Source organism: Rhinoderma darwinii, chromosome 9 (assembly GCF_050947455.1).
Source record: "Rhinoderma darwinii isolate aRhiDar2 chromosome 9, aRhiDar2.hap1, whole genome shotgun sequence".
Taxonomy (NCBI): Eukaryota; Metazoa; Chordata; class Amphibia; order Anura; family Rhinodermatidae; genus Rhinoderma; species Rhinoderma darwinii.
In genome coordinates, this window is record NC_134695.1 from 93,444,283 (window position 1) to 93,462,315 (window position 18,033).

At 42.0% G+C, this 18,033-nt stretch overlaps 1 protein-coding gene across 1 annotated transcript in view; it reads right to left on the reverse strand.

The window, feature by feature from the left end:
• Positions 1-6,279: 6,279 nt before the first annotated feature.
• Positions 6,280-18,033, reverse strand: part of WWP2 (WW domain containing E3 ubiquitin protein ligase 2) — a 35,981-nt gene continuing 24,227 nt past the window's right edge. Inside the window, exons 10-22 of the mRNA XM_075838522.1 lie at positions 16,314-16,395; positions 15,946-16,074; positions 15,264-15,348; positions 14,947-15,018; positions 14,174-14,262; positions 13,032-13,191; positions 12,815-12,948; positions 11,770-11,910; positions 11,559-11,679; positions 11,364-11,468; positions 10,743-10,839; positions 9,433-9,505; positions 6,280-9,144 (exon numbers count right to left, since the gene is read on the reverse strand). Coding sequence (XP_075694637.1) covers positions 9,045-9,144; positions 9,433-9,505; positions 10,743-10,839; positions 11,364-11,468; positions 11,559-11,679; positions 11,770-11,910; positions 12,815-12,948; positions 13,032-13,191; positions 14,174-14,262; positions 14,947-15,018; positions 15,264-15,348; positions 15,946-16,074; positions 16,314-16,395 — 1,388 coding nt within the window. The 3' untranslated portion in view covers positions 6,280-9,044. The remainder of the gene's footprint in view (positions 9,145-9,432; positions 9,506-10,742; positions 10,840-11,363; positions 11,469-11,558; positions 11,680-11,769; positions 11,911-12,814; positions 12,949-13,031; positions 13,192-14,173; positions 14,263-14,946; positions 15,019-15,263; positions 15,349-15,945; positions 16,075-16,313; positions 16,396-18,033) is intronic.

Below are 18,033 nucleotides of genomic sequence, written 5' to 3' on the forward strand. Positions count from 1 at the left end.
TCGCCATAGTAAGGAGCAGTGACGTAGAACAACCCTTATTTAAACATTTACCCTAAATAACCTGTGGCACATCCCTATTTCATACTGCGGCCAAGTCTTAAAGGATAGATAGGGGTGCGAATAATTGTGTAGCATTAATGAACTGTGAAGACTATGAGGGGATTACTGTGTGATACATATGTCAGAGACCAGTAACATATCACATAGTTGGCACATTCTGCAGGAATGTAAAGATTGGGGCTGCTTGAGCCTCTTCGCAGGACTCAGTATTTAGATTCTTATTAATCTTAAGGCCAATCTACTTTTTCCCCTAACAGTAAAAAAAAAACAGAGTTTAACAAAGAGAGCTTGTCCATTTATAAAACCGCCGTGCGCTGGCAGAGGAAGCAAGGTGGGGAGGGGGGTAGTTTGCAGAATTTGGCAAACCACCCTGAGGTTTGCATTAAATTTCTCTGCTTGATAAATGACCTGAAGTATATAAAAAGGCTCAGAATGGGAGGCGGGTAGGACAGATATAGAACTATTAGGGTATGTTCACACGGCCTATTTTCAGACGTAATTCGGGCGTTCTACGCCTAGAATTATGCTTGAAAAAAACGCTCCATTAAGCCTTCAAATATCTGCCCATTGCTTTTAATGGGTTTTATGATGTTTCTGTTCCCACGAGGTGTAATTTTACACGTCGCTGTCAAAGAAGTGCATGTCACTTCTTGGGACGTTTTTGGAGCCGTTTTTCATTGACTCCATTGAAAAACAGCTCCAATAACGTCCGTAAAATACACCGCGAAAAACGCGAGTTGCTACAAAAACGTCTGAAAATCAGGAGCTGTTTTTGCCTGCTTCGTATTTTCAGATGTATTTTGCTAAGCCGTGCAAACATACCCTTAATGTTACAAACCCAAATTAAATACCAATGCTCCCTAAGTTCAGCGTTGACGACAATATCCTACACGCAACCTGGTGCTTGGGATTTGTGGGTAAGAATACACTAAGGGCCTCTGGGTGCCCAAGCGGCCATCTGAGTGACTTGTGCCTTTATTTTGCTGTTGGCACTGTAGTCCATGGTTGTGGTAGACAGGGCTGGAGTCTTAACCGATGAAGCTCCAACATTGGGGCCAGTTAATAATATATATGGGAGTTGTATTATGAGTAGTACCCTAATATAGATCCATTACTCATTACCATCTGCAGGATGCATTCACCCTTTATGGTATCTGTGTTCTGTCAATGGAGAAAACGGGGCAGTGGTGATGGCCAAAGTCTCTCTGCTCCCATTATAAAATTAATAATTCAAAGTCCTTACTCCTTAACATAGGTATAGATTCATGCACTTAAAAAACTATAGCGACTTCCTTGCCTTTTCAATGGGGTGACTCTAGTATCCCCTATTTAGGCATCTCTTTAACAAACCCGAGTTCTCTGATGTTTGCAAAAAACTTTACTCCATTACTATCCTCTATCCCGAAACTCAAATAGTTTTCGCAAACCATTTATCTTATGGGCCGGAAAAAATAGCGGTACTCAAAATGATGATTCTCCCACGCATTCTATATATATTTCAAACTTTGCCTGTCCCCATCCCCGTGTCATTTCTTACCAAGCTCCAATCCTTTTTAAATAGTTATATTTGGGGAGGATCCCATGTCAGAATCAAATTCTCCACAATTTCTAAACCACATGTGCTTGGCGGCATGGGAGCTCCTGACAAAAGGTACTACTATGCTGCTGTTCTGGATCAGCTTAAATACTGGTGGCCCTCCTCCACACATAAACGTTGGGTCTCTATAGAATCGGTGCTTTTGAAAGCCTTCTTTAATTTCCATTTTAAACCCGCAGAACACACCTCCTGTACATTCTTTGCCACAAGTAGCCAGCATCAGAGCGGGGGTCCGGGCGCGGTCGCATCTTGTATCTGTGTGGACTTCAGAATCTTCTGGTATGGCGCCGGTCCCGGTTCTACCCTTAAGGCCTTGTTCACACGGCCGTGTTCGGTCCGTGATATATGGACCATGTCGAACACAGTCCAGGGAGCCGGGCTCCTAGAATCATAGTTATGTTTGACGCTAGGTGTCCCTGCGTCCCCGCCGGAATGCTGTCCTGTACAGAAAACATGTTCAGAATGGGAAAGTATTCCAGCGGGGAGGCAGGGACACCTAGCGTCATACATAACTATGAATCTAGGAGCCCGGCTCCCTGCAGTGTGTTTGGTCCGAGAAATGCGGCCGACATGCAGTCCGTATATCATGGACTGAACACGGCCATGTCAACAAGGTCTAAGATTCCTACATACGTTTATCCCACTACATGGGAACCTCTGGGTATTAGAAAAATAGGAGATATTTATAAGGACGAAGTATTATAGGATTTCTCTATGCTTAGAAATAACTTCCAAGATTCCTGATATTGACTTCTATAAGTTCCTTAGAGTTAGGCATGCCTTATTGCCCATAGACATCACTACTCCTATTTCTCCTAAAGTTGCCTTAATTTCTTTTTCATTAACCCCCAGTTACTCTAGGAATTTCCACATTTTACAATTCTTCTTTTGCTCCTGCCTCATTAGACAAGTCCTCACACATGCTCACCTGGGAACTGGACTTTAATAAATTATTTTCTATGGTAGATTGGAAACAGGCTCCTTCCTGGGTTAAAAAAAAAGTGTGTCATGGAATTAACCATTGGGAATCGTCTCAAAAACTGTTCCTTCGTTGGTACCATACCCCAGTTAAATTTGCGAAAATGTATAGCACATATCCTGAGACCTGTTGGAGAGGATATGGCCATAAGGGACTTACTTCCATATGTGGTGGTCGTGCCCGATAATCAGGTCCTTGTGGGTCTCCATCTTTACTTTTATACATACAGTAACCAAACACCTGATTCCACCCGACCCAGCGCTGGTACTATGCTTCTTGGGAGCAAACTACCTCCCGAAAGACCTCGTAGTGGTCAACAGTCATATCATCCTTGCTTCGCGCTTGGTCACTCCCTCGCTACAGGTCACTCCCTCGCTACAGGTCATTACCGCGGTCTCTCAGTAAGATGGAGCAGTTATATGATGCTAGATATCCTAGGGTTCATTCAGACCTGTCAGTATGGCTCCAGTGGACTCTTTCAAGCTATTGTTTCCTCGTAATCATTCATACGAATCTGTTATGTCCATGTTTCTTCGGTACTCATGTGAAAGTGTTCTTTTACTATCCCTAGTTATTAGATGCCAGATGTCTATATTTCAATATATATATGTTCCATACACAGGTCTATATATCCACTGTATACACTTGAATAGTTTTGATTCTTGATCCGAAAATACTAATACTTCCCCCTTCCCCACCTACTCTTTTTTTGCCTAAAATGCAGTATTTGTACGATCCGATTGCCTTATTTACTTTGCTGTTTGCATTGTAAAAATTTAATAAAAATCGATTAAAAAAAAAAAAAAAAAGTCTCTCTGCTCCCTACATTTACAATACACCATCTATTACAGGGATAAGCAACATTCGTCACTGCAGCTGTTGAGAAACTACAACTCTCAGCATGCCCTGATAGCCAATGGCTTTATTATTCCTGACACAGACGGTCAAGGCATGCTGGGAATTGTAGTGCATAGGTCACTGAACCCTGCTCATTCCTGCTCCTATATGGAGTGTTTTGGGTAATAGAACTATATTGTGGAATTGCTCAGAATGCCATTCCCTAACATACAAGCATGAATATATTTTTTTTGTATTCTGTATCTTTAAAATTTTACCAGTATAGGTAAAATTCTTCGCCCAGGCCCTGTCCACAGAATTTTTATTATCATTATTAAATGATCTGTATGTTTTGGTGTCTTCAGCTGACGTGCCTCCTCTCTGCCTGCACACCATGTCTCGCATTACACAAGGATGCTATTATAGAAGGTGAGGCAGCCTGTCAATGCCATCCTTGTAAGGTGGCTGACTGTGTATTTGCACAGGAACAGCTCACATACTCCACATTTCTCCCTTACATGAAAGCATTTCCTGCTTCTCCCAGCTGGCACCAGACACAGCAAAGCTAGGATGAAGCAATAAAGCGAGCAGGAGGGAAGGGCAAACCGGGAGAATGAGGAGAGATCTGGAAATCCACTACATAGATCATTACTGAACGTTAGGTATAGCTTTGATATATGACAATTCCCCCTTAACCCATTAACTGTGTATCTAGACCGCCATTGTTACAGTTTTTTATCCCGTTTTATAAAAAAAAAAAAACATCAACTACTTACCGCTCCCATAAGGGTTGTCACCCAGCTTTCCCTGCGGATAGTTATTGTTGCATAATGAGGTGGTTTGCCACTTCGGAACCAGGGAAAGATGGATGACAAGCTGCATTGGAGCCGTAGTGCAGGTCATATTGGTTGTCAAATAACTTTCCCAGAAGTCTTTGTTATAAAAAACGACTACAACTTCACAGATGACGACGACTCAAAGATTAAACCAGTAACAATGACTCAAAGACGAACATTAACTGGTTGGTTTTTTTTTAAGGATGGAGAAGTGATGTTGGTTTTATTGGTTAATGAAAATAAACTTAAAAAGTTTATATGATCAAGCAATAAAATATCAATAAACCTCATTTAGTGTTTCACGTTAATAAAACTACAGGAAACTTTTTATTTTTTGGCCATTTTGGATCAATTTAAAGTCTTCGGCCTCATGCACACGACCGTCGTTTTCATCTGTAATGACAGAATCCGTAATCACGGATGAAACTGCGGACCCATTGATTTCTTTTGGCCACAGACACCTTTCCCTATATTTAAGTATGTGTGTCCGTGCCGTAGAAATGATCCGCAAAAGTATAGAACATGTCCTATTCCTGTCCGCAATTGTGGCACGGACTCGCCCATAGAAGTCTATAGGCGCCTCCGCAATTGCAGACTGCTACGGATGTGCATACATAGCCGTCAGATCCATATTTGCAGACAGTAAAAACCCTTACAGTCGTGTGCATGAGGTCTTAATCTTCAAATATGGTCATTTGTAAATATGAACACCCTCCTCCCCCCACCAAAAACAGCAACAAAAACCCTATTTTTTATTTTACAAAAAAATCCCCAATTCTCATACAAGGTAAGTAAGGCCTCAGGCACAGGACCATATTACGGCTTCATACAGTTGTAAGGATTCCTAACAGGGAAGCCAATGACATCTATGGGGCCCTACTGATTTCATACGGAGGTGTTTTTTTTTACTGGAGGATTAAGTACAAACTTGACTGCAAAAAAAATTGGGCCATATTCCATTGGGCAATGTATTATAAAAGCTAGTCTCCCCTGGAAGCATTGCTTCCGGGGGAATATAACTCCGTAGTCCAGCACCGTACGAAAGTACCATAGGATGGCCTACTCCAAGCACCTCTGTACAACCTCCATGTGAGGTCTTAAACTGCTAAAGGGCAACTAATTGCTAAGGCTTCGTTCACATCTACGTCAGGGCTCCGTTCATAGGTTCCATCGGACCTTTCCGTCAGTGGAACCCATAAACGGAAACCATAGGTTTCCGTTTGAATCACCATTGATTTAAATTGTGACGGATCTGGTGCAAATGGATTCCGTTTGTCCCCATTGTGTAAGGGTTCCGTAGTTTTGACCGAATACCGTAGTCGACTGCGCTATTCATTCCGTCAAAACAACGGAACCCTTGTACAACTGAGACAAACGGAAACCATTTGCACCGGATCCATCACAATTGAAATCAATGGTGATGCAAACGGAAACCTACAGTTTCCGTTTGGATTCTATTCATGCGTTCCCCTGATGGAAAGTTCCAACGGAACCCATGAATGGAGCCCTGACACAGATGTGAACAAAGCCTTATCCAGAACATTATTGTTGGAAGCCAGATAAGACAAATGAATGGGTTCAGGTTAATAGAGTCAAGAGGCTCAAGACCATTATAGCACTACCCTAACACTTACAAGCATAATACTGCCCCCTACAGGCAATAATATGGACCTGAACATATAGGGAACTAGCGATACTCTATAAAGACTACAATAAGACATAGTGGAGATTTTATGCTACAGATTTTGCAGTGAATTAGAAAACAAAAAGTGAAATCCGCTGCAAAAATCTTCAATATATAGGGTATCTGAGAACACGCAGCATGCCCTAAAGTTTATATGGATTATTTTAACATGCATAAATGGGGCTTTGTAAGACCCCGTTCACTAGCACTGCAGTGCAACAAATCCAGCACAACTGAACGTGGCCTAATATTAATATACATTTATCTAATCACTAAGACACACATCTTATATACAAACATATGTTTTTATTGCACATGAAATAGAGCATCATGGATGCAGATCAGACCTTAGAAATCTCAGGTAATTTAGTCCAAAGCTGTTGCAAATTCCCATTTTGTTTATTTTATAGATATATATGTATATACATAGCATGGTTTATTATATACACTTTATGTACAATTTCTGTATTTCATCACAATGATCGATATTAACTAAAAAAAAAATACAAAAAAGTAATAAATCTATACAGCAGGGCTTAATGGGAGCGTCAGAGCCTTCATGTCTTCATGATTTGAAAAAGCAGAGGGACTGTTTGGATTCTGCAAAGGGACCACTGAAAATCATAATGAAATTTGTAGCAATTCTGACACGTAAAAATGTATCACACCCACACACACACAATAAAAGATCATGGATAATGCATTTTGTTAGAAGCTAACATAGGTTCTGCGGTCAGCAAATGTAGAATCAAGTCTAGTTACTCTGGGCAGTGTAAAATGTAGCTCTGAAACCTGGAAACCATCAACAAGCAGGTTAGCTACTGCTGACTTCTTACGATCTTTGTATGGAGATTGCACATATTGTAGTGTACACCCAGGATAGCACAACTCATTACTACATAAACATCTGAATACCATTATTTTTTTTTAATGAATACCTTAGATTATCCAACATTAAATATTTATGTGTTAATGAGCAAGTCTTAATCAGATCCTCAGCACATTCCGGACAGTACACTCTTAAGATATCTAAAATGATTAAATACAAATATATAATATAAAGATCAAATCTGTTAGCAGCCGGTATCCTGCTTGTCGATGGTTTCCAAATAGTAGGTTTTATTTTTACATTGCACACAGTAAAAATACAAAAACAGGTTTTGTACATATATTACATAGTTTATATAGATTGACCCTAGGGCTAATGTCCACTTTTAATGCAGCATACCTACAGCCTTTATCCAAAAATAATTGTAAGATATTATAATCTTGCATACAGTACCTGCCTCATACTAGAGGTGGCGCTGTTAATGGCTGCTTTATTTGAAGACACAATGGCGAACTAAGGCTGTGTGTTTGCAGTAATGACAAGCAAATAATTAAAAGCTCTGGTGCCCAGGTTCACTAGACGTTACATCTGCTTAAAACCTCGAAATATAAGTTTTCCACTGCAATTTAATAACAAAAGAAATGTTAAGGTGATCAAAATGACTGCCATAAAAGAAGGTCTCTACATATGCAATGAGCAATTTTCGCTGTCTTACAAGCTCTGGGATTTGGTAAAAAGAGAGACATTTTTGCCGCTTTCCCTGTGTGAATCGATTTTCCTCAGTCCTGACCTACATCTCATAGCGTGCAGTCATCTGCAGGTCACAATCTGTAGTCATCAGAGGCTCTTTAAGGGTTTTCTAGAACTTAATGTATGAATGGTGGGGGTCCGACCACCACCTATCAGCACAATAAAGGGGTCACGGTGCTGCAGCAAGCTCCACAGCCCTTTCATTGTTTACACAGGCACAGCGCCATACATACAAGTGCGGCTGTGTCTGGTACTGCAGCTCGGTCTCATTCACTTATAGGACTGAGCTGCTGTGACTGGGAAAACAATAAAGGAGACTTGGTGCTTGCTGTAGTGTCAGGGCCCCTTTCATTGTGCTGATAGGCCAAAGTTCCTGAGATCCTAAGGATAGCCCGCCAATGATTAGATTATGGAAAAAACCCTTTAAGGGGTTGTCTAGTTTAGAAAACCCATATTCATACACTCAATTAGGTAATTCTGAGTGAATAGAGGGGGTCCTCTGTTCAGGATCGTCATCTCTTTGCCAGAATGGGGAGCGGTTACAAGGAGCGTCTCTCGTTCTGGAGGACCTGTCCTGTCTTACACAGACAACCCATTGATATGAATAAGCACTGTGTAATGCTTCATTTCCCCTGTAGAGGCGCTGTAGGGAAATCGAACACTTACTGCCAGGTATCCCTATAGATTACAGATGAATGATCACTAGGGGTCCTTGGAGGCAGAGTTTTTTCGATCAAGGGACTCTTATAACAAATAGGTCATGTCTAAAGCGGAGAACCCCTTTAAGCTGCCCATACAAACAAGAGTAACAGTCAATATCATTTCTATGGGGACAGCCAGATTTCCCCCCAACTTCAAGGAAAAGGGTTTAATTTTAACCTGTCTGCTTGTTATTTTCTCAGTGAGATAAGCGGCGCTATGGATTGAACAGGAGTGTTTATTGGAGTTGGGGAAGATGACTGACGATCATTTTGCGGATAGTCACAATATGTGCATGACCTTACACAAGGCAAGCAGAGACCAATAAGATAAATCATCCATACTGCTAAGCCATATCATCAAAATACTTCATGGGATGGAGAAAAAGAGAACAGAAAGGCAAAGAAATTAAAAAAATAGTCGTTTGCTACAGGTTTTGGTTGTCTGACCTCTTCCCTCCAGTCTCAGTGAATGGTCCTGGCATTTTCTTAAAGAGAACCTGCTACAAAAATCACGGTTTAGACAACTTTTTTGGGCCTATCCATTCACAGAGCATTTTAGGTGCCCACTGAATAGACGGCTTTTTACCCCTCATCAGTCTTATCAGTAATTGACACTGTTCCGATCATGGTGCCCTTCATGCTTCAGGAAGAAGCTGGGGTGGAGATGATCTAAGGACTGGACACCTTTCCTCCAAATCCAGATGGTGTCTAAACAATTGCAATATGGAACCTGATGCCGAAAGAGGATTATTCTGCACACGAACTCAGGAATTATTCTTGTCCAAAGCCTTCAGTTTCCTCAATGGCGAAAAACAATTTTTCCTTGAGCTGCTCGTAGCTCTTGTAAGGAGGCAAATCCAATCTATTAAAGCTTAAGGAGACATAAACAACGAGAGGTTTTTACTTTTATCAATGGTGACAACTTCCTATCGTTTTGTGAAAATGAGTGGTTGTCACAGACACGCCCAATTCTTTAAAAGGGATCCATAAGAAAAAAGTGGACTGGATTAAAAGGATGCGGGCACTATTTTATTATTACATACTACTTATTTTGCTCCCCCACTAACCCTACCACCCCACAAAAATAATTATCACACCAAAGAGTCCTTGCAATATCTGTATTATAGCACTGTGTATATTAGCAGTACAATTCTCTTACCAGGTGTGACTTCGAGGAAGCCAAGTGTCTTTCCCAACTTTGTCAATGCAGAACTTCTGGTGTCCGTTGCTACCTGTAAGATATAACCAGCATGGTGGAAGCGTTATAAGGTTAGGGAAACTAAAGAGAGCTAGCCTGTCTGTAACATATAGTATATAACTTAAAGAAGCACTCTGGGCTTGGTTTTTTTTTCGCCAACCCCCTATGCAAATGTAATGTAGTGTAATGTGGACATGCGTATTTACTTACCTGGAACTGTATTACACAGGTAGCCGCTCCATTACTGTATTTTACAGTGTCTGCGGTAGAAACCGGTAGTCAGGCTCTCAATGCAAGTCTACGGAAGCCTTGACTCTTATAGACTTGCATTGAGAGACTGACCTCCAGGTTGTACAGCGGACGCTGTAGGATTTGGGTTGTCAGAATGAAGATCACGTGACCCCCACGGTGGACCGGAACTAAGCGGCAGCCCGTGAAATATGGCGCCAGGTAAATCAATACACACGTCTACATTACACTAAATTACATTTGCAAACTTGGGAATTGGGGGGGGTCTGGGGATAGCCGGAGTGTTTCTTTAAATGAGAACTCCCCCTAAAATCTGTAATAATGTACATTTGCAAAATTGAGGGGGGGGGGGTTGAGTGCTTCTTTAATGGAGATCTCCCCCTAAAATGTATCAACTATGGGTACGGACATATACGTTTTCTCCAAATCAGACCAAATTCAAACTTACCTAGAAACCCTGAAACAGAGATTATTCAGAATCTCTTCTTTATTCTGGATACTTTAGTTTTTGATGAAACAACAAAAAGTGAGAACAGTTCGGTCTGGCCCCACCTCCCCCCGACCGTGGCTGAAATGAGGGAACTAGATGCAATATTGAGGTGACCATAGGGCATTACTCCTGCTATAGTTAAAGTTGAAGAAAGAACATTATCTTTTGGTGTAGATCAGTGTTTCTAAGCGAAGTATCCACATGGCTATGTTCATACACTTTGCTGTATTTACTAAAAGCATAGCCCGAAGACAGTGCGAGCATCCACGAGAGACATGGGGTGTACCCACTGGAGTACACGTACCACGCTAGTCGGTAAAAGCCTGTTAGTGTGTGCTGAGTGGCCAACATATATAGAATGGTTATCTAACTATAGTTTCTACAGTTCTAGATAATGGACATTGATTACATTGTAGGGATTATCCTCCATCATTTGTTTATTGCCTACTAAGAAATGAGTTACCCATACCATGGAATTCCCTGGTGGAGGAAAGAATTGGCAAAATGATATTATATAAAAGTGAACACTAACCAATCAGTTCTGTGAATCCCCCGACTGGAAGGCGGCATGTTCCGGTCACAAACTGCAGCAGCCGGATTCGTTTCTCATTGTCCATCTCTTTTACCACCTATGAAAAGATCACAGAATGAACAGCAGGATCCGACATAGATGCTCGGAGGAAAACCCCCATTGTCTCAAATAATAGCCAAGATCACTAAATCTTTAAGGGGGGAATGAATGGTGATCTCAGAGCCACATCCTGTGAAGTTATTTGGTTCTGCTAAAAGAGAGGAGCCCAGGCAGGGTAGCGTTACTATTAAAAATGTCCTAATAGGGAATTCGAAATGTGGAAAATTAAAGCAAGCATCTGCATAGATGGCGATAGCTCCACTATTTTTTATTACGTTTTAGGGTCAGTTCACACAGAGTTTCTTGGTGCTGATTTTGACGCGGAAACCGCGTCTGAATCTGCCCAAAAAAATGGCCGTAATCGCCCCACATTGCGGCCGAAAAACGTGAGAAAAAAGCGCAGGCAGTTCAAAATCTGCCTTAAAATTACTAAAGGAATTCTGAGGCCGATTTTTTCTGCTAGCAAAAAACTCTGTATGAACAGGGCCTTATAGTTCAACCTCTTTGTATCTCTAGACCTACCTGCCAGAACCACTGGACCTGCTTGCTGTTTTTGGTGTAGTGCCGGTAGATTGTGTTTTTCTGCCAATCGTTGAGATCAATCTCCTGCATCCCGCAGAGCATCAGCTGAAACACAGAGTAAATGCTTAGAACCAGTTCGGCCATCCATTTCATCATACCCAGTTTATGTGGAAGATCAGTGATCAGATATCTCACCTCCAGCTCCTTCTCATCAAAGTATCGCAACCATTCCAAAGGAGCAACTTCATTGAAACCATCTAGAAAAGCGTTGGTCTGCTCCTCCACTCCACGGGTGAATCTCCAGTCGGTGAGAAGCCTGAGAGACATAACATAAGACATGACAAACCGGTTGTAAACATACAAACCGGAGACCGATGAACAAACGGTAGATATCCAGCCGACATACGTGATAAACTCTTCCTTGTTCTCCTCTGTTACTCGGATGTTCTCACCACCCTCCTTCAGCTTATGAGAAGTCACCTCCCCCAGGATCTCCATATCTTGCACAAAATAAAGCTCCAAGTCACATTCCTCTAAGTTATTATCTCTGCAGATAAAAATTGAGAGAAACTCATGATGAAAGTCTAGCAACGGGGACCACCGACAATACAAATGGAACAGAAAATAAGAGAGCTCTATAGAAAGCGGTAAGAACAAAGGGTTCTCATGTAGGCAAAATATTTAATGAGATGCAGCAATGGCCACAAAATTAAAGGGGTTGTACCAAGATTTAATGTTATCCCCTAACCACAGGATAGGTGATAACATGTTGATCGGTGGGGGTGCGACCGCTGGGACCCACACCGATCACAAGAACGGGGTACCGTTCCTCCGAATGAACATGAGCAGCAGGTCGCGCATGCGCCCCTCTGCTCAATTCATTCTCAATGGCACTGACGGAGATAGCCGGCTATCTCCGGCAGTCCCATAGACCGTGAGTGGAGCGACAGTGTGTGCGTGCAACCTGCTGTTCCATTCTTTTGGGTGGGGAACGAGACCACTGATCTCATGATCGTGGGGGTCTCAGTGGTGATCGTGGTCGGTTCCCCCACTGATAAGCATGTTATCATCTATCCTGTCGTTAGGGGATAACATTTATTCTTGGGACAACCCCTTTAAGGCCATAAAACCAAATGGCATCCGTGAAACTACATCTTCACTTACCCCTGAGGAGGCCATGTTGTGGGTTGTACTAGTTTACTGTCTCAATGATGCCCCTTATATTTAGAAAAAAATAGGTAGGCTGCGTTATCATGAATAATAATAGTTCAGTTGTTTGTCCAAGACTAGACCGGGTCTCTGGATTTGCAATGAAATAGCAACTTGAAACGTGAAATGTTTGCGATATATGAACGAATTGGCGCAAGGCAGGCTTTCCTGATAGCACTGCATCATCGGCACAGATGGCTGAAGTCACCACAAACATGACCACTTCTCATCTCAGCACTTACTTGATCCACATAATGGAATTGTAGAATTCTGGGTCAATGGATTCCAGGTCTTTCAATGTTGCTTTCTTGTTTAGCATCCTCTTGTAGAATGGTAAAGTGAATCCTGTATCTATGAACTTCCCGTGGTAAAGAGCCTGAAGAAGGCAGAAGATGTTTTTTTTACCAGGGACAAGTATGACTTACCCAACATTATTCCAAACAAGTCTTCCATACTTACCATAGCTATAAAGCGTCCAATGAATCGGAAGTAGGTGAGGTGGTCGGGGTTGATGGACGAGGCTGGGTTTATCTGCAAGCAGTAGTTGTTCTTCCCGGCATATTCAAATAGGCAGTACATGGGATTCAGCACCTCATGCGACAGCAGAAAGAACCACTCCCTGCAGAGAGATACAGGGGACGTATAGGGGAAAGAAGTAGCGGGTACAAAAAGAGTCAATAAGTAAAGAAACCTAACGGACATCATCACAAAAAAATACAGATCCCTTAAATTATGAAATATTATTCCAATTATTAATACTGGAATTCCCACAAAGTGTTGTGGGATGCTGCGGCCACAGAGAGAACTACAGGCTAAAAGTTCAAAGGGTGGTAGGTTCCATGTTGAGAGTTCTCCGTATCCTGTCCGTGGTTCTACCCTGTGGTAGAACAGCCTGACGTAACCTACCATAGGGTAAAACCACTGGGAGGACACAGAGAGAGAGAAGCTAGGAGCCAAGGCACCATGGGTGACACAACAGTCTAAAGATGAGGTAGGATGCAAGGAATCAGGACAAGCTGCCAGTTGGGTGTAGACATGAGAACCCGGGACGGGAAGACAAGGACAATGCTCAAAACCGTCGAGCTGAAGACATAGAAAACCCAAAACCAATGGATACAACAACGCTACCTGCATGGATATAGCTGTACATTACACACATGTGTACAAACATCTATAAGTGACATATGTACATCCAGTGAGGTTGTCACTAATATTCAGAGTATAAAGGTAGAACGATCGGCAGTACAGTCGCTGAGATAACTACGACACCTGAGGAGTCTCCTGCAAGGGATCTATTAATAAGAATAGGTCCCGTGGACAAGACTCACCGGGTGTCATATGGTTGCCTAAACAATTGTACTACCCAGCGTGTTACCTGCGCCTCTCCACACTCCATGTGAGATCGGATAGGAGCGCGAAAGTAAAGTGAGACTTTAAATAGTCATGATATCAATATTGACAATGACTTTTTATGACGTTAACATGCACGGTAGAGAAGGCATAGTCTTAATATAATATCCCTGCATAAGCTTATAGATGCTCTAGCTATGTGGTCAGATTACATACAATAGTGCTCCATAATATCTTCCATCTTTAATTACCTGGCAATTCCTCCATAGTCCAAACCTTCCTCACCGCGCATTATGATGTAAAGACGGCGTCGGAGATCATATGGTTTCATGTTCATGATCTGAAAATCGGTTATATATAATAATATTATTCTACAAGTCAATGGGAACGGTCTTGGTAGATGGATTTTAACCTCCAGGAGACGTTTTGCCTCTCATCAGTCCCGTACACGACTTCCTAGTTATCCAGATTGTTTACCCTCAGCCCTAGTCAAAATCCCATTTTGGCCCCATCAAGTTTCTACGCGCTTTAATTGTGGATCAGCAAAGTCATTTATTTTGATATTCCCCTTTTGCGCTCTCCGTATGAAAGGAAGCGACAGTTCCTATAACAATTGGGACCAGGGACGTAGCTATGGGTTATGCGGATGTAGCAGGTGCAGCAAGCAGACTAGTGCCTTCTTAGACCCCCAATGCTACGGTAGCGGTATACTTAAATGATGAAGTCCAATTAATTATAATATACACTGATGTAACCGCGATGTATAAAATGATCTCACTATACAAATAAAGTCAAAAATAGACGAATGCAAACTTATTACCAGTTAGGTGGAAGGCCCAGGTTTAATGTTTGTACCAGACCCCAAGTGCTTCCGCTCGGTGGCACAGAACATTATATTCTTGTAAACCAAGGATCCTGGGCACGAAATCCTGAGCATGTGCTACATAGGCTACATTTATAATCCACAATGTATGGTAAAATCATCCTGAAGAATATAGCTCGACTGTATATTTTCTCATGTTACCTGCTGGAAGGAGTCCTCGAACAACGTCTGCCTGGATACGCTGATTTTCACATGGCTCGGGAGAGTGTTTGACTTGGAAAAGAATAAAGAAAACAGTAAGTAATTAAAAGGTCTGTACATTTAACGTTCATCTTCAGAATATTTCATCTATACAGTAAATCCCTGGCGGCGATCGTAGGAAAGCGAGTCATACATCTGTATGGAGAAGTGGTTTAGAAATATAAGTGGGTGGGATTTTCTGGGGCAGAGGAAATGGGTCAGGAAACTTGTGGGTAGGATTTTTCAAGGAATTTTCATAAATGATTTTAAAGGCTTACATGGCACAGGAACCGAAATTGATGGTATTTCCAACGGAAGCTGCGGCTTCTATCATAAGCTCCCGGCGAGCCCCCCGGTTTGACCCTGAGAAGACAAAGAGATTATTTTAAATCAAACATTTAAAGGGGAACTGTATCCAATACAATCTATTGCCTTTTGTTATCAGCCATTCACGGACAGACTGTAGTGTTTGTCAACGGGATGACTGACAGAGTCCAGAAAAAAAACCTGCCCCCCTGACGACACTACTTTAATATAGGTAGGTGCTATAAGAAAACTGAATTTATAAGATTTCTACTTTAGGTTTAATGTCTTATTTATCTCATGCTGTAGTCCGAACCAATCAGAACGACATAAAACTCCTGTAGATATGACGCAAACAGTTTCACTACCGTGTACTTTGACCTGGTTAAAAGGGGTTTTCCAGAAATGCAGATTGATGACCTAGTCTAAGGATAGGTCATCAATGTATAATTGGTGGGTTACCACCGTGCCCCCTCCATTATTTTTCCAGGCACAGCAGCGTATCTGTACATGAGGCAGTCGCCGTGGCACTTTTGCTCTGCATACCGGTGTTGGCATAGTATAATTCTTGCACAGTCTCTCTGGTTCTACCTTTTTTTCTTACTCTTAGATCTGTTTTTTGTCCTCCTATTAAGGGATCAAGCATCTTGCACCTACCCAGAGTCAAATCCCGGTCTTGGATCCTTGAAGGTTGTTGTACGATTATTATGATCTACAAAGTATCTGATCCCTTCGCTGGTATACTTCATTTCCCATCCTGGAGGGAGCGCTGGTTCCTGGATCATACTGGAGAGGAGGTGGAGATGGTTTAGCTCATAACATCACATATACAACCATGTCCTACAGACATCCAAGCACTTAGGACAGTGTTGTCAGGCAACCCATTCAGCTGATCTCTGTAGCGTGCGGCTTATTACTATCCATCCATTCATCATACAGTCTCCTAAGTTAATCGCCATCTCTCCCCATTCTCAAAGTGGTCTCTACTACCCAATATTATACACAAAGTGCTTCCATGTGCTCACCCCTGTGTCCGTGGGTCTTCCCATTGTGTGGTACGGGTGTTGTGGTTCACGTAATACACTCTCCCGTTATCTTGTCGCTTCTCTGAAAGAAAAAAATAAATGGAAGTGTCAATAAATCTTCAAACAACTTCTGCCTGGATACGCTGATTTTACCTGACTCAGGAACATGTTTGATTCGGAAAAGAAAAAGGAAAACAGTCAGAACTTAAAGGTCCGTATCATGTATCATTGAGACAACTCCGTGACCATTTTCAGATATTAGTTAAGTCCTAAAAACTAGTGTAGCCTAATGCCCAGACCTAGGATGCATTTCTGTGTACCATATAATCTCAGGGTAAAAAAAAATATTGATATGACCGGTTGGATTTTTTTAATTCTATTTTTCCCGGGGATAAGCGGCATAAGGCAGACGCTTATCTCCTATTAGCATATATTAAACATGGATGTTTAGATAAGCTGAATGTGAATGGTAATGAAGAAATCAGACAAGATCTTTAGACTGACAATAACGGAATATCTTGCAAACAACTGTATTTCCACCGACGTGATATACTCCTAAAGAAATCTATACGGGTAAATCTATGAGTAAAGGATCATTGCAGACAGCGTGTCAAGAAAAATCTCTGCGTCTTATACCATATACTTCCAATTGATCCAACTTATCCCTATATGGCTCAAATTAACCCAGAGATTGTCGTGTATAGACAGCTTATGAATGAGCATTATCACTGAAGCGACAGCCAACCTAATCTCCTTGCCTATGGTCAGCATCTACGGCTGGATTTACACCTACAGAGCATATTGAGAACTCAATTCCCCCGTAAATATGTCCGCTCGAATCAGCTGTGTGTGCATGTCCATTGAATAAGGGGATATGTGTCCGCCAGGCGCCTCTAATGCCGCTTATCTCCATGTAGAACAACAGATCAGGCATGTTGCATCCCAACATGCCTGATCATTGCCCCATTAGCCGAGCAGATGTCGCGGGACAGTCGGTCTGCCCCATTCACATTAGATAGTTGACGGACTCTTCCAAAATTGGTGGGATTGGCCGACATTTATCTTTCGTGTATGGCCAGCTTTATACAGAACTCAATATTAAAGTATCCTTTCGATGACATGTCATAAATGATCTGTGTCCTCAAACTGCCTGAGGCTGTGCATGCTGGGAGTTGTAGTCTTAGGGCAGCTAGTCATAGGTTCTAAAATGAATGGTAGGATGAATTATCACACAGAACCCAGTTAACATTCAGCGGGAGGCACAAGCGCCGCTTAACGTTCCAAGTTTTTGCTAATTGCACACCAGAATGTCAGTTTTGCTGACCTCACTCTTACCACACACTCTCCCTGCCGGACCGTCTGTATATGTATATATATATATATATATATGCTGTGCAGATGCAAAAACACACAGAACTTGTTTCATCGCTGGATTTGGCCCGATTTTCTTGTCTAAGCCTTTATTAAAGTACTGAAACTGCTTTAAGTTATGGGCTCCCAGGGAAGGGGGGACCAGCTGCTTGTCATATAACACCTATATAAACCCCGAATGCAGCACAAACATATTTTGGGTAAAGTCTATATAACGTATTACACAGCTCCACTGTTTTAAAGCACGAGGATGGCTTCCTGTCCAGAGCTCCTGCACTCTCGTCTCAGACAGAGGAACCTTTAAGGCAAGCGTTGAGTGCCGACGTTCCCAAGGGGGAAGCTTAAAGTT